The 16992-nt window shown below is 40.5% G+C and overlaps 1 protein-coding gene across 5 annotated transcripts in view; it reads right to left on the minus strand.

Moving 5' to 3' along the window:
- TRPC4 (transient receptor potential cation channel subfamily C member 4) overlaps positions 1–16992 on the minus strand; it is a 155396-nt gene that overhangs the window by 76601 nt on the left and 61803 nt on the right. For 4 of the 5 annotated variants that reach the window (XM_073229465.1, XM_073229470.1, XM_073229456.1 and 1 more), the window contains one exon: positions 14487–15005. In XM_073229465.1, coding sequence (XP_073085566.1) covers positions 14487–15005 — 519 coding nt within the window. Of the gene's footprint in view, positions 1–14486; positions 15006–16992 lie in introns of those variants that run through there. The other variant, XM_037012067.2, reaches the window with a different exon arrangement.

Raw genomic sequence — 16992 nt, forward strand, 5'->3', positions numbered from 1 at the left:
AGAACAACATACATCTTGTCTGTAGAAGGTCCTTTCCATCCGTTACCTGAAGATATCTTTGTCTAAGTAGAAGGTGAGCCAATGTGGGAGCAGAATAAAACCTGACCAAGGCCTCCTCCTTCTGTTCACTAAGCTTACTCTGAGTTGTAAGATACATGCTGAAGACATTTCTTTTCAGGACATCATTCATTAATCTCACGAAGATAAGGATTCAAGATTTGGGGAAGGAGATGTTAGTGGAGAATGAGGTAGGTAATTTTTTCCTTACTGCGCACAAGACATAGTCTGTAGCACTATTTAGTAAGCGATTTTCTTAGAAAGGTTGATTTTTTTAAAGTAGTATTTTAGAGTCTTAGGGTCACGGCAAAACTGAGAGGAAGATACAGAGATTTCCCATATACTCCTGCCCCCGTATATGTGGAGACTCCCCAGTGATCGGTGTCTCCCACCAGAGACCTCTAATTGTTACAACTGATGAACCTGTACTGACAAATCCTAATGCCCGAAGTCCACAGTTCATCTTGGAGTTCGCACTTTAAGTTGCACACACACCTTAAGTTCACATCTTTAGAGTCGCACATTCCAGGAGTGGACAAATGCGTATTGACAAGCATCCCCCATGCAAGTGTCCTACAGAGTATTTTCTGCCCTAAAACCCCTCTGTGCTTTGCTTTTGCATCCCTCCTCTCCCCCAAGCCTTGACAAGCACTGATCATTTTATTGTTCCCGTAGTTTTGTCTTTCCCAGAAAACCTATTGCTGGAATCAGATAATACGTAAGCTTTTCGGATGGGCTTCTTTCACTCAGTAATAGGCACTTGAGGTTCCTCCAGGTCTTTTCATGGCTTGGCAGCTCATTTCTTTTTATCACTGGATAATATTCTACTGTCTGGATGGACCACGGTTTATCCATTCACCTTCTGAAGGGCATCTGGGTTGCTTCCAAGTCTGGGCAATTATAAATAATGCTTCTGTAAACACTTGTGTGCAGGTTTTTATGTGGCCCTGTTTCCACATCCTCTGGGTTAAATGCCAGGAAGCCCAACTGCTGGATTGCCTGGTAAGAAAGAGTAGTTTTGTTTTGTAAGAAACTGCCAAGCTGCACGCCAGGTCGGCTGCACCATTTCCCATTCCCGCCAGCACTGGATTAGAGTCGCTGTGGCCACACATCTCGTCAGTATTTGGTGTGTCAATCAATGTTCCCGAGTTCAGCTGTTCTGATAGGTGTGTAGTGGTATCTCATGGTTACTTTAATTTGCATTTCCCTGATGACATGATGTGGGGCATCTTTTCCTATGCTTATTTGCCATCTGTGTATCTTTGTTATGATTTTAAGGTCTTGGTCCATTTTTTTATTCAGGTTGTTTGGCTTCGTACTGTTGAGTTTTGAGTGTCTTGTATATTCTGGGTGATAGTCCTTTATAGGATGCAGCATTTACAAATATTTCCTCCCAGTCAGGGGCTGATTTTCTCATTCTCTTGGCAATCTTTCACAAAGCAGATTAGTTTTAATGAGCCTGACTTTATCCATTTTTTCTTTCATGGATCATCATGCCTTTGGTGTTGTATCTGAAGTCATTGCCACACCCAACGTCATCTAAGTTTTCTCCTATGTTATCTTTTCAAAGTTCTATGGTTTTGCATTTTACAGTTAGGTCAATGATCCATTTTGAGCTAATTTTTGTGTATAAAGTTTGTGTCTAGATTCTTTTTTTTGCACATAGGTCCAGTTGTCCCAGTACCATTTGTTGAAAAGATGGTCTTTGCTCCATTGTCAAAGATGAGTTGACTTTATTTATGGGAGTCTACTTCTGGGCTATTTTATTTCATCAATCTATTTATCTATTCTTTCATCAATACCACACTGCCTTGATTACTGAAAGTATGTAGAGTAGGTCTTGAGATTGAGAAGTATCAGTCTTGCAATTTTGTTCCCCTTTTTACATTGTGTAGGATCTCCTTGGCCCTTTGGCTTTCCGTATAAACTTTAGAACTGGTTTTTTAATATCTGCAAAAGAACTTGCTGGTATTTGATAGCAATTGCACTGTATTTATAGATTAAGTTGGAAAGAACTGATGTCTTGACAATCTTGAGTCTTCCATTGCATGAACATGGAATCTCTTTCCATTTAGTTTTTTAATTTCATTTATCAGAGTTTTCTTCATACAGATTTTACACATAATTTGTAAAACTTATACCCAAGCATCTCATTTTAGTGGGCATTAAAATAAATGGTAGTATGTTCAAATTCTACTCATTCCTTGCTGGCATAAAGAAAGTAGCTTACTTTTGCATATTAACCTTGCATTTTGCATCCTTGCTATAATTGCTTATTAACTTGAGGAGTTTTTTGTCAATTTTTTCAGATTTTCTAATTAAGCAATAATGTCATCTGCAAACAAAGACGGTTGTACTTATTCCTGCCCAATCTGTATGCCTTTCTTCTCCTCTTTTCTTTTCTTTTTGTACTTCATTAGCTATAACTTCCAGCACAATGTTACAATGTTGCAAAGGGGTGGTAGGAAGTGACATCTTGCTTGTCTTTTTTTTTTTTTTTTAGAAAAGTATTTTTTATTGAAGGGTAGTTGACACACAGTATTACATTAGTTTCAGGTGTACAACACAGTGATTTAATATTTATATACATGATAATTCTAGGTACCAGCTATCACCATACCAAGTTGTTACAATATTTTGACTATATTCCTTACACTATACATTACATCCCAGTTACTTATTTATTTTACAATTGGAAGTGTGTACTTCTTTTTTTTTTTTTTTGTGAGGGCATCTCTCATATTTATTGATCAAATGGTTGTTAACCACAATAAAATTCAGTATAGGGGGGTCAATGCTCAATGTACAATCATTAATCCATCTCAAGCCTAATTCTCGTCAGTCTCCAATCTTCTGAAGCATAACGAACAAGTTCTTACATGGTTAACGAATTCTTACGTAGTGAATAAATTCTTACATGGTGAACAGTACAAGGGCAGTCATCACAGAGGCTTTTGGTTTTGATCACGCATTATGAACTATAAACAGTCAGTTCAAATATGAATATTCATTTGATTTTTCTACTTGATTTATATGTGGATACCACATTTCTCTCTTTATTATCATTATTTTTAATAAAATGCTGAAGTGGCAGGTAGATACAAGATAAAGGTAGAAAACATAGTTTAGTGCTGTAAGAGGGCAAGTGTAGATGATCAGGTGTGTGCCTGTAGACTATGTGCTAATCCGAGCTAGACAAGGGCAATAAAACATCCACATATGCAGAAGATTTCTCTCAGAACAGCGTGGGGGGGAGGTTCTGAGCCTCACCTCTGTTGATCCCCATTTTCTCACCTGATGGCCCCCCTGCGACTGTGCCTGTCTTAGGTTGTTCCTCCCTTGAGGAATCTTACCCGTCTCTGGCTAACCAGTCATCTTCCAGGGCCATACAGGGAAACGTAAAGTTGGTAAGTGAGAGAGAAGCCTTATTGTTTGAAAAGGTTAGCTTTTTACTTCTTTGCATATTTTATGCCCTGTGGCTTCTATGCCCAGCATTTGTCTTGAGGTGTCTTTACCACTTGGAAGAATTATGATACTCAGTAAATTCGATATGAGGCATCGAGGGTTATAATTAGGGTTATAATTAGGAAGGAAGAAGAAAAGCTAGAGAAGTAGCAGGTGGAAGAAAACCTGGGAAGATTGATTATTTCTTTGACATACCTTCTTGTAGAGTAACTTCAGCATGTATAGGTTTTAAACTACTAATTAAATTGCACACACACATTAACATAATAGGAGTACAGTTACATAACCAAAGCAGACCTGTAATTACCAGCCATCTCCAGTGAAACCAAGAAAACCAGTTAGGCACCCTAGGCATTTGTGAAAACTTATCTATTATATGGTGAATATTGTCCAACTGAACTTGAACAGTCTGAGAGAAATCAGACAAATTAAAACAACCCATTCCTGGGGACTGTTCACATCCCATATGTTCTTTTAACAGTAAATAGTCTGTAGTTGTAAGATTCTGGAATGCTACAATTTGCACTTCTCCTAATTCTTGGTTGAGTTCCAACAGTATAGATCCAGTCAAATTTGTTGTTTTACTGTATGCACAGGCCAGCTTAGATATCTCCTTCTTCATTCCCATGGCAAGTCCAGGAACCGGTGGGATGAATGCAGCTACACCTGTAGCAGTGCGTAGATCTTTGTTGGGGTTTCTTGATGGTCATCTTCTGGTATGACTCTTCCAGAGAGTGCTGATGTTGGAAGTTCTTCTTCATATCGTATCTTAGTTCATTTTCGGGGTAGCCAAATTAGGCTTTGATCCTCTGTATAAACACAAACAGACCCTTTGCCTACACTTTTAAATGCCTTTTATATCACATCTTGCTTGTCTTGTACCCGATCTTAGTGGAAAAGTGTTGAATTTCTCACCATCATGTATGTCAGCTTCAGGTTTTCTATAGATATTCTTTACGAAGTCAAGGAAGTTCCCCTCTATTCCTAGTTTACTGAGAATTTTTATCATGACTTGTTGCTGGATTTTTGCCAGATGTTTTTTCTGCATCACCTGAAATGATCATGCTATTTTTCTTTTTAAGTCTGTTGACGTGATGGACTGAATTGAACCTGTACACGTAGGATAATCCACTTGGTAGCAGTGTATTGTTCTTTTTATACATTGTTGTATTCAATTTGCTACTATTTTGTCAAGGAAATAGGTTGCTCTAAAACATACAATTGAAATTCCATTTTCTTCACAAGTTTTGATAGTTTGCCTTGATTCTTTGATTTACTTACATGACTTCTGTCTTAAAGGCTAATATCTGAGTTTATTAGTTGGTTTTCAAGATCACCTATCCTTAGTGCAAAACTGTTTTCCTCAGAGGTTAGTTGATTTTCTTGCAAGAACTTCACTCCCTCATATCATTTCCTTTATGTTTATCTTGTTTCCTTTCAGTTTTATCTAATTTAAAATAAATAATAACATTAGTCTCATAAGGCACCAGCCAGAATTATGTAAGAGTTGAGAGCAATATAAATATATACTATAGGATTTATGGAATAATTATTAATGCACTCATATTGGTTTACTAGCACTGCCAAAAAAAACTCCAAAAAACAAAAATATGATGGACTGCGTGGCTTCAACAAGAGAAAACTATTTTCTCACAACTCTGGAGGCTAGAAGTCCAAGGTCAGGTGCAAGCAGGTTTATTTCCTTCTAGGGCCCAGGTCCCTGGCTTACAGATGGCTAGCTTCCCATTTTGTCCCTACCTGGTCTTTCCCTGGAGTGTGAACATCCTGGCATTTTTCTGTAAGTGCAAATATCCTCGTCTTATAGATTAGATTAGATTAGGTTCCATTTCACTGGCCTCATTTTAATGTAATTACCTCTTTACAGTCCCTATGTGCAAACATAGTCATCTTCTAAGACCAGAAGTTAGGGCTTCAACATACGAATTTGGGGGGGAGACAATTCCTCCCATGAAGACATTCTACCTTATTATAAAAACACTGTTGAAACTGCCTTCCACATAATATTAAAACAATAGGATTTCAGAGATGGATAGTATCTCCCACACCTTCATTGTATAGACAAAGAAAGTGACACTATAAAATATGGTAGAAGTAACATGTTAAAAGTAAAATAACTTATTAATACCACCAGAGTTAATGGTTTTACAGACTTATTATTGTTACCTCCCTAACTGAAATTTTCCTACTGCTTGACAGAAAAACAAAATTCAAATTCTTTAGCAAAGCTTGAAACTATCATTAACACGAAGAGCATCATATTATAATGCCAAATATTGCTGCCAACACCTCCCCCCCGCTCTCTCCATGTATCTTTAAGTTATTTGCTTGTAGAGACCCTTCTAACAATTGGTGATTACTTATTGTAAAGTAGTTCAAGCCATAGCAACCTCAGCCCATTCTCCATGAAAATTTGCTGGGGCATTTCATGAACTATTGGAGCAAAAATAAGCACCATCAATGTTTTTTTCAGTGCTTAACTAGGTGATGTGGTTGACAGCAAGTAATTAAGTTTATTTAATATGATCAGCTAAAAAATCCTCTTGTTGCATTTTGCTTCCAATTAAATTATTCTCTAAATGTTAGCAGCATCCCTGCCATGTTCCCATGTTTATCATTTCTAATACAGTAAATGCTTGGTTAAATTAATTAAAATTTCTATACTTCCTATGAGGTCTGTATAAACAACTTTACATTAATTATATTCAGTTTTCAATGTTTCCATAACATGGTATCGTATCTATTTGTACACACACGTGCACACACACACACACATGTATCCAAATACAAGTAATTTTCGTAAGCAACCTTGATCCATTGGACACCTGAGAAAGAAAAAAGAGGTGTCAAAGAATTTGAATAAATGTCATAGTATTCGGGTCTTTCCAGTGCATGAAATCTTATGCCTTGTATCTCAAAGGAGTCCTCAGGCCCTCATTCTGATAACTCTGCCTTTATTTTCCCCCACTTCTACCTGGAGTAGTTATTGGTCTGCTTAATCAAAAATCAATTAAAATAAGTAAATACACAAGGGAAAGTGCACCGACTCTAGCAAGAACAGATAGCTGAAACCTTAATAGTGAGGAGAGAGACTCCATGTAAAAAAGATTTCTCTGCTAATTTCACATGGGCTGAAAGAGCTATTAATATCCATGTTTTAAAAATCCTAAGCTTATAGCTAGACCACACTGTCTAACAACCGAGGTTCATTCCAAAGCTCCGAATTATAAAGAAAAGGTTAAATCTTGTGAATTTCATTTAAGGAGCAAGTAATATATAACATGTTAGATTTCAGCCAGTGATTTTCATACACACTGATTACATTCTAAGCAAAAAAGTGTTTTGTCACTTAAAATTCAAAAACAGTATTTGCATGATTTTTAGATCTCTTCTTTCTCCAGTATCCTTGGGTAGCAGATTCTCTTGCGCAGTCACTCACTGACCTTTCCAGAAAGATTTGTCAAGAATCTAAGACACTCAATCCACATGGTTGCTGCAGAGAGAAGCTAGTCTACTGGCCTGATCTCAAAGGTCAATGCTGCTTCTATATCCTGGGTTATCGACAGTTTCTCCTTAAAAGAAACAGCTGCAAAACTCAAATCTCTGCCTTAAAAGCAAACTCCTACAAAACAGCTCTATTTTGGTCTGTTCGCCTAAATGCTACTTAAGTAGTATCTACTACCCCCAAGAGAGCTACGCACCGTTCCTTTGTATTTCTCTACGGCGTTTACCACTGTCACAAGCAGAGACAGAACTCAACAAAAGTTACATACAAAGTTTTGCTACTTTCTCCTCCCCAATGATCAAGTTATTCTGCAATACAAAATCCTTTAGAAGGAATACCAGCAAGGTATTATAAAAAGGGTGGATTGTTTGACTTCAAGAAAAATAGTATTAAGTGCAACAGACTTTTATTGAGCTCATACCACAAGCCAGTGTCCTTACAGACGCTAAATACAGCAAAATAAAAAGCACAGATCTTGGCTTCACAGAGCGCATGGTCTTGTGAAGAAGAGAGGCATGTCGGCAATGAACTGTATGTAATGTAACGCAGTAAGTGTACATGCTCCGGACACGCCAGAGGCAGCGCAGACCCGGCTCAGAGAGGACATGTGAAGACCTTCCTGGAGCCCGAGTCTTAGCACCTGAAAGACTGACCAGGAGGCAGCCAGGTGACGGTGTGTGGAAGGAATCACATAACAAGAACATCACAGAGGTAACATTCATGGAGCACATCACAGGAGAGGAAATCCCTGCCCCCTGGAATTGCTGAGCGCACAAGGCAGGCCGGGGAGGGGTGAGAGATGAAGCCAGGTGGACAGTCAGGGTCCAGATTCGCTCTATCTTGCTAAGGAGCTTGGTTTTTATTTTATAGGAGATATAAAGTAAGGGAGAGGGAACCAGGTCAGGGTTGTAAAATGACGTAATGAAGCGGCATCACTCACAAGAGCCGAGAGGTGGGAACCATCCAAATGCACATGAAGAGACAAGTAGAGAAAATGTGGTGCAGACATTCCAACTACTACGCATTCTTAGAGAAGAACGGAATTTTGACACACGCTACGGCATGAGTGAACCTTGGACACATGGCTGTGAGTGGAATAGACCAGACACCAGAAGACAGATGTTGTATGATTCCATTCATACGCGGCCTCTGGAAGAGTCAGGCTCACAGGGACAGGGAGTGGGAAGGGGGCTGCCAGGGACTGAGGTGGGGCAGGGGGAAACGTGGAGGGAAAACTGTCCATTGTTTAGTGGGCACAGAGTTCCAGGCTGGGGAGATGAAAAGGTTTCAGAGATGGGTGGTGGCGACGGGTACACAGCAACATGAATTTACTTAACGCCACTGAAGTGTATACTTAAAAATGGTGAAGACAATAAATTTTATGCTGTATATTTTGCCAAAATAAAAAACAACAGAGTAGTATTTATTATACCTTAACAGAAGGGTTTTAATGTGGGGATTGTTTACATATTACCTATTCTGCTGTGTCGTGTGAATTTGAGGGTTGAGTGTGGAGCCGTGGGGGCAGGGAACTGGGTGAGACACACTGGTCTACGGCTCAACAACATGCAAACAGAGCAGGAGAGAGTAAGGCCAGAAGGGAGGGAAATGATTGGGGAAGTATTAGGGAATATCACGACCAATAAGATTGGCAGGCCTTGGTGATTGACAAGAGCCCCAATTATCTACGCTCCAAAGCTTAGTGGCTTAAAACAACAATTTACGATATTTCACAATTCTGTGATATTTCACTGTGATTTAAGTATATAAATCAATATTACCTTTGTTTTCTCAAACTCCTGTTGTCCAGGAAAGAACCTATTGTCTTTCTAAGCCTGATCCTTCTTCGTGATTCCTGTTAACGGAGGGCACACTCCCAGTTACTCGGGTCAGTCGAGAGTCATCCTTAGCTATTTTAAATCCATCATATCCAAAAGTGAGGTAGAAAAGATGGCTGCAAATTGGGGTGTGCCTTGGCTACGTGCCCGACCACAGAAGCAGCTTCTTGTAACCCCCACGGCTCAGTCTTGAGAAGCCTGCACGGAGGCTGTCGGGGAGCCCTGAGCCTCCAGGTGAGGAGCTGAGGCTCCCAAGGCCACCACGCATCACGGTGATGGGTGGTCATCCTCGGACAAAGTCAGGGCCTGTTTCCCTGGGTGTCGGGGAGGCAGCTCTGCCTGGGCCTCTGGGATCCACACTGTGACAGCTGCTGGCTATTTTCTGTCATCCTTAATAATCTAGTAGTTATTTGAGGGCGAGACTTTTGTCTCTGACTCGTGTCACCAGCAGGCAGCAGTAAGGCTTTCGTCAGTAAGGAAGTGACTGAATAAGGACAGAAGGCAATGAGGGAGACATCATAAGGGATGGAGACGCATAGGAATCGTTAGTAAAGTCGGGCTGCAGTGATATTTTGAGTTTACAGCCAGCATTTTCTGCATAGGTAACTACAGCACACACGTACACGCGCGCGCACACACACACACACACACACACACACACACACACACAAACTTCATTTTATTATCTAAGCAAGGAGGAAAAAAAATCACAAGTTCTAGGAAAGTTCTGGAAGAAATCCACACTCAGCCTCTGGCTTGCTGTCTTTCCATTTTGCTGTCCTCTGCCCTTGGCACAGAATGGGCACCATGCAAGCATTTGTGGAATTGCAGTTGGAGAGAGAGAAAGCACATCTGGCCAGGGCCCCTCATCCCCCCCACGGGCTTCCTCACGTGTTAACTGCAGTAGCAGCTGCCGACAAGATTTCCAGCTTCCCCCCCACGAGCAGCTAAAAAAGGGGTGTGTGGCAAAGGGTAGGAACAGGTTCCAGGCTGCGTGTCCCAGGGCCACCTGGAGAAAATCACTGAGCCGAGAGAATGCCAGGGAGAAAAACAATAGTGCCCCTGATTTAAAACTGAATCCACGCTGAGGGCAAAGGAAAAGCAGGCCTTTCTACACACACAGGAAGCTGCCAACAGGGTGGGTGGCTTGAGCTGAGACAAAGGTAAAAAGGCAACCAGGGGGAGGAAGGCCGAAAGATTTCTCCGGGGCTGGAGGGAAAAAGGGAACAGAGTGTGACACAAAGAACTAAGCCATGATCCCACGTCCCTGTTTTCCCAGTTCTGTATTACTGAGAAGCAGTCGGTAAACACACAGTTTCGAAATTCAGCTTCAGAATTGTGAGTCACCAAACGAGAGCATGGGCATTATAAATCCCAGAGAGTTTTACTGCATGTTTCTGTTTCCAAGATTCGAAACAAAAAGCAATTAACCTCTGGTTAGAAAAACTGTGACTATGCCTCATATGGTCAAAGGAAAATGAAGGTGAGAGTAAGTTTAAAATTCCGTCTTACTTGCACAATTTTAAAGGATCTGGAGAGCTCATATTACATCTGAAAGCCATCAGCCATTTTTTGAGCATGATAATGCTTTTGTTTCATAAATTTCTCTAAGACAGCCTGTTGGGTTTTGGATTTCTCCAGGAAATATATGGGTTGGGTTAAGCTGTTAAATCCATAATTCAAAAACCTGGTAGTTCTTCATTTTGTTTAGTGTATGGTGACTGAGAAAATAGGGGACATTAAATGACTACCCATTGAAAAAAAAACCCTCAAACTTAAATGTGAGTTTTGTGCAAAAGAAACAAGAAACAGTTCTTCATCATTGACAAGCTCGATGATCATATCTGAAAACAGAAAACAGGTATCTTATTACTAACGACCCTTGCTTGTCAATCATCATGGAGTCCGAAGTGCCAGTTTTATGCAGAAAAGTAATCCATTTGGGGACCAAGAGAAGATATCTGGAACACAGTGGAATTTTTCAAAGATATTATCATTAACCTACTGTTTTTAGTTTATGTCTGCGGCATGTGAAAACTGCATCGGAAGGAGTTGCTTGTTCTGCAGATAAACATGTTTTTGTCAGATGAACGGGGAGGAAGCCTTTTTGCACATAAATTGCCTAATCCTTTGGTTTTGCATTTATTTAAAGCAGTATCAAAACAAAGCTATGATTTACATGCTATTTTATTGTTTCATAAAATGTAAATGTATCACTTTTTACCCGGTGCAGTTCCGGACAATGTTTTGGACATCTACAATGACATGTTTCATTGTGGGAAAAAAATCCCTTTCAGATGGGAGTTAGGAGAAAGTGGTTTCATGCCATTTAATTAGCTGTAAAGAAACTCCTGGGGATTGAATTCCAAACTCTAAAAATCTCCTGTTAAATTAAACGCCTAATGACCTGTCAGCGTTCCGTCAAGCAGGCTGACAAGCCCCAAGCAGGCATGTGCTTCCTCCATCAGTCAGAGGTGGGCCCTGCGGTGTTTGGGCCCAGGGAGGGGGCTGAGCGGAGGCCCGGGGAACCTGTGGTCCTCGTCGCCTTTGCCTGGCAACAGCAGGTGAGTGCATGTGCAAGGGGCACAGAAGGGGAGGCACGGGAACCCATCGCCAGTGGGGAGTGCTCCAGAGAAGCTGTGATTTAAATATATAAATCACAAGCTCCAGAAATGCTGCTTTTTACCCCTTTTACAAGTCTCACAATTATTTATATCGCTCAGTGCAGCTTCATGTGTTAAAATCCTACCATATGCTTAACATTTTTTATGAACACTGCTGTCATCTCAGTTCCCGATTCTGAGGTCGTGCACTGTAGCAGTCAGGTTCAAAGGGCATATGTCACCAATGCCCAAAATACATTTAAAAATGCAAGTCACAAGGACAAATTAAAGTCAAACGTGTAGTCCACAGGATAAGTGACTTCTGAAGCCTATGAAGGAAGAATTAGAGTATGAACTCCCTAGGGGCTGGGATAGAATCCATACCTTGTACATTTTGGATGAGAATGTATGTTTGACTACAAATGGTTCTGAGTACTGAGGACACCAATAGCCTGTAGGGATAAACTTATTTTTGATATTCAAAAGTATGATGCAAACCCTGAGGCCTGCATGCATATTTATTACAAATATTAAAAGGTTTAATGATGAAGCCAACCCTTCTGCTGCACAGGATAGAACAGAATCATGCGCAGCATTTTCCTGCACGTGCTCAGCCTCTCATAGTGTGGGTCTCTGAAGGGATAAACGGAAGCAATGATAACAAGAGTCACAGCTAATAAGGACAGTAGCTACTCGTTCATGGGTAAATATGCCAGAAGTGTGCTGAGCTCTGCGCTTGTGCTATCGCACTTCATCTTAACTGCCAGCCTCTGAGGTAGGCAGCATTTTCTCACTTTAACCCTGGGAGAACAGAAGTCTGGAGGTAACTGCTCTAAAATCACGTACCTGGCCAGGAGCAGAAAAGAGAATTATACCCATTGCCAAGACAAGACAGCCTAAGCAAAGAAACAATGTTTAATAGGAGTGACCCTTTTCAGTCCTTCAGAAACAAAACAGCACAATTTATCTTGCGCATGCTATTGTCTCCCCATAGTAGACTGTTTAAGTTCCACAACACCATAGAGGACTGTATTCTCTGCATGGCCTGGGGTGTGTTCTGTACAATGTGTGTTCAAAGAGTTAATGAATGAAGAAATGGATGAATAGACCATATAAAAATGATAAACGATATTTTTTTAGATAAAAATATGGACTCATGTTACTATGCAAGAAATTCATGTTACAGTTTTTGTCTTGGACAACCCTCTGACAAGGACTTGGCAGTTTTTGTTGATTAAATATCATTTGTGGCATTCCTTTATGAGGGCATGGTAAGAGAGGCTGTGAGTGTTAGGTTCCGGGGCCTTCACAAAAGTCACTGCGACCAAAGAAAAAGTTAAATTAGTTACGATATGAGGACCCAAATCAGTGTAGGCATCAACTAGAGTTAAACTGGTTCACTGAATGCAGAGAACAGAAGTGCAGCAGGTGAGCCTAGCCGGCCGCTCCTGTGTCATTTCACAGACCAAACATCTGGGAACTTTACTCCGCTCCCCATGCACAGGACAATATCAGCACTGAACAGACATGTCATAAGGGAAGACCTTTGTCATCATTGTGCTAATCCCTTAAATGCCCGTCTCCAAGGAAAGCCAGTAAAGAAGAGTACAACATTGTGGTAATAATGGATTTTTAAGAAGGTTTGGCCCAGATTTTGAGGCCACATTAGCATCGTACCTCATTTTATCAGCTCTAATGCATGCAATTATTGTATGTATTGTAAAATACATCTAGTATTGTAAAATCTCTAATCAAGTGAAGTTTTTCATCAGTTTCTTATAGTTATGTATTAAATTTATTCTAGACCCTTTAAAATATCAGGTCCCTGGGTTCTAAACACAAGAACCTAAAAAAACAAGTTGTTCCTGGTGACATGGCTCCAACTAGCATGTGTGATTTTAGAATCAGGGGGGAATGTATGTCAAAGAAGCTGTTTCCTTTGTTGTTAGGGGAAAAGATCATGTCAACCAGTTCAGGCTCCTATGGCAACTGGCCAGAGCGCCACAGGAAAAATCTGAGGAAGCAAATTCAGGCATCTTGAACCTCAAATATGCCAGAGCTGGAGTGAGATAATCAAGGCCAAGATCAAAAGAAACTGAACACGTCTTAAATTCAGAAGTCTTTTTTTCTTTTTCTCTCCTTTTTTCACCTCCATTATATAGTTTTTTTAATACAGAGCTATTACTCTGTAATAGATAATTCAAGAGTGAACAGAGAACCACTATTTTCTGGAAATAGAGTCAACAATTTTTTGAGAACTCACTCAACTCAAACTTTTGTTTTTTGGTGAGAAAAGACAGCAATTATGCTAGGTGCTAAGTATAATAACTCATTTTTAGTTAATATTCAAATCCATAGACATTTCATGAGAAACCTAGCATTCTTCTGGAATAAACTTTAACTTCTTATTCCTAAGAAATCAAGAAACTAGGCCAGACGTGAGAGAAGTTTACTACTTTAATCCGCCATTAGACTAAAGGTTTTTCCTTCATTAATAACATCTAATAATGTGTTTTATTAATAAAAGACCTTATAACGTACTAAGTACCTTCACATACACCCATACACTTTACACTTCCTACTGAGGAAAGTATTTTTCTTGTATAAATAAGTACATATAATCAGGTGTAAGTGTCAAGTTCATTACGCAGAGAAAACTGAAGTTCAAAGGGATCTGTGTGACCCCCTAAAGTAACAAGACTTTTAAGTGGCACAACCAGAACTATTGGTGTGGAGATTCCAAAATTCACTCACTTTTCCATTATTCCAGTCAAGGTGCCCATTTTAACCCAGCTACCAGAAAACAGCTCCCATTCTTAAGCCACTTACTGCCACTCTCCAGTGAGTTTCATAATTATTAACCTGGCAAACAATAAATATTATCCAGGTACAGATAAGTAGAAAACGCTCTAAAGCCCAACCCTAATTTTGGAGCCCCAGTTTATCCCATAATGGTTAAATTCCACGACGGGTGGATGAATACACTCTGGCAACACTCACCTCTTTCTGACGGTACTTAATGGCCAACTTCAGTCTGGCCAGATCGTTCCCACTCTGTTCTTCGATGAGACTGTTGTCATCTCGGTAGTTGAGGATGATCTCCAGCTCTCTGGAGCTTCGTGTCTGGTCCAGCAGGTCCTTGGCAAATTGCTTGCACTGTCGTGACAGCTCCTCATACTCCGACTTGAACTCATTCTCCACCTTACTGAGTTCCTGGAGCTCCCAACTTAACTGGAAGGCTGTGAGGAAAGGGTCCTCGCTGGACAGCGCGATGAGGGAGGGGCTGGCCAAGGCCTTGTAGATGTTGAGTCTGGAGCGGGAGTGGCGGAGGCTGTCCACGTCCGAGCTGGAGACGCACTCCACGCAGTTACAGCGGACCTCGTGCGGCCTGGGCACCGAGACGCCCTTCTGCACCAGCAGTTTGATTATCTCGTAGTTGTTGGTATGAGCTGCCAAAATGATCGGGGTGATGTCCGGGGTGAATTCTGAGAACTGCTTATCGAGGAGAATGGGAGGCACCTAGGAGCGAGAGAGCAGAGGGGATGAATATTCACTCATTTGGTCGAGCCTGGGCATTTCACGCAGCACAGGACCGCAACGTGGAGCAAGCCTCATACGTCACTGGCCAGGCATTTTGCAGGACATAGATGGCTTCTCTCTCTCTAAAGGCAAGAGAAAACTCGAGAAAAAAGTTAACTGTCTAACAGGAAGACACATTATCCTTTGTTTAATCTGAATTATGATATTTTATGAAATATTAAAATAACTGGCTATGGAGGCTCTTTGCCCGATAAAACTCTTTTCTTACTCCCAACTTATTTTCTGACCAACAATGTTTGCTTTTCTTTCCTGGAGACCTGGACTCCCCAATCAAGAACCACACTGAAAATGAATTAGTGATTCGTTTCAAACCCAAGTTTTTCCCCTGCAATAGAAACCTTTTAATTCTTCACTCAGGCTTTGTTTTTGTTTATGTTTTTATCCTCCACCTTCCTAAAATCCAGCCTGTGACTAAAGAGCAAAGTAAAAAGCAGCGCATAGTAGGGCTAGCGTCACGTTCCTGTTTTCATCTGTCCCTTTATGTGTTTTCCAGGTGACAAGAGGTACTCCAGTGCTAACATCACTGTTTTATTAGAAATAAGCAAGCACTTCCAGTGAATCAGGCCACCTGTGTGTGGATGCACAGGTGCGTTTGGGTCATTCTCTAGAAATGGTAATGACAAAAACAGTTGAATACTGATGGACACTTAGGTTGTTTCCATGTCTTGGCTACTGTAAATAGTGCTGCGATAAGCAAAGGGGTGCATATGTCTCTTTGAATCTGAGAACTTGTTTTCTTTGGGTAAATTCTTAAGAGTGGAATTCCTGGGTCCAATCAGGACTAAACATAGAGCTGTACAACTAGGGAGATCTACTGAAATCACTTGTTTTGGAAAACATCTCCTCTGTGATTGCATAAAAATAAGTGAAATAACACTTGGAAAACTTCTAGGAATTGACAGCATGAAACTAATGAGAAAAGACATGTGGTTCGGTCATGCCAGCCGAGGGGCGGGGCTCTGGAGGCAGGAGAAAAGGATGGGCACCCTCTCTCCTCCTAATGGAACAACGGCTTTATTCGGCCCAAAACAAAGAAAATGGCAACATTTTGTTCATTTTGGGAAAGAATCATTTCTTTTCTTTCTTCCATGGAGTTCCTTTAGCAGTGAACTTGAAACTTTAGAGCCGCGAAGCAAAGACTTCAGCAACTTGTAAGTTCTGAAGCAACCAGCTAAGAGACTCCTTAACCTCTATTTTAACATGTCAGAAAATATACATCAGGGCAGGTGAAGGGGCAATGTTTTAGTAAAAGAAAATATTTGGAATTAATTCCTCATCGCTGTTCCTCATCGCTAATGCCCCAGATAAAATATGCGGAAGACTAAGTCCCAGGGAAAATCAGCACAGACCCCCCGATGCAGCACCAGATATAGAATGAAAAATGACCTCCTGTGCTGTTTGCTTTTGAGGTCATGTGTGTAATGAATGAAATGTATTAGCCTTACAGCAATCCTGAAATATCACTTTTGTCATTTGGCTGCAAAATTAAATAAGAAAGAAATCAAAGGAAGCGGATAGGTCATGGAAGCTCATAAATTTTTGTTTGTTTTTTTTGGTAACATTTAAGCTTATTAGGTGACCTATAAGACATGGGTTTATACTAGTTAATAAAATCAGGTGGAAATGAACAAATTTCATGGAAACTTGTGATCCGATGGTATCTTAACAAAATCTCTGCTAATGTGGAGTGCAGAAGCTGCAATCTATTGAAAAATAATATAAAGTATATGACTGTCATTTTTAAGTTTATGCCAGATGTTCAAAACGGATACATGTATTTTTAAAGTCCTCAAGTATTCACCAGGTGGCAGTCTTTTCCTTAAGTGAGGTCAAAGCACACTGGATCTGCTTCACATATATTAAAAGAAACCGTGTGACTTGGGTGAGTAGATTTCCTGCGTTCATT

The sequence above is a fragment of the Manis javanica genome, chromosome 1 (genome assembly GCF_040802235.1).
Source record: "Manis javanica isolate MJ-LG chromosome 1, MJ_LKY, whole genome shotgun sequence".
Taxonomy (NCBI): Eukaryota; Metazoa; Chordata; class Mammalia; order Pholidota; family Manidae; genus Manis; species Manis javanica.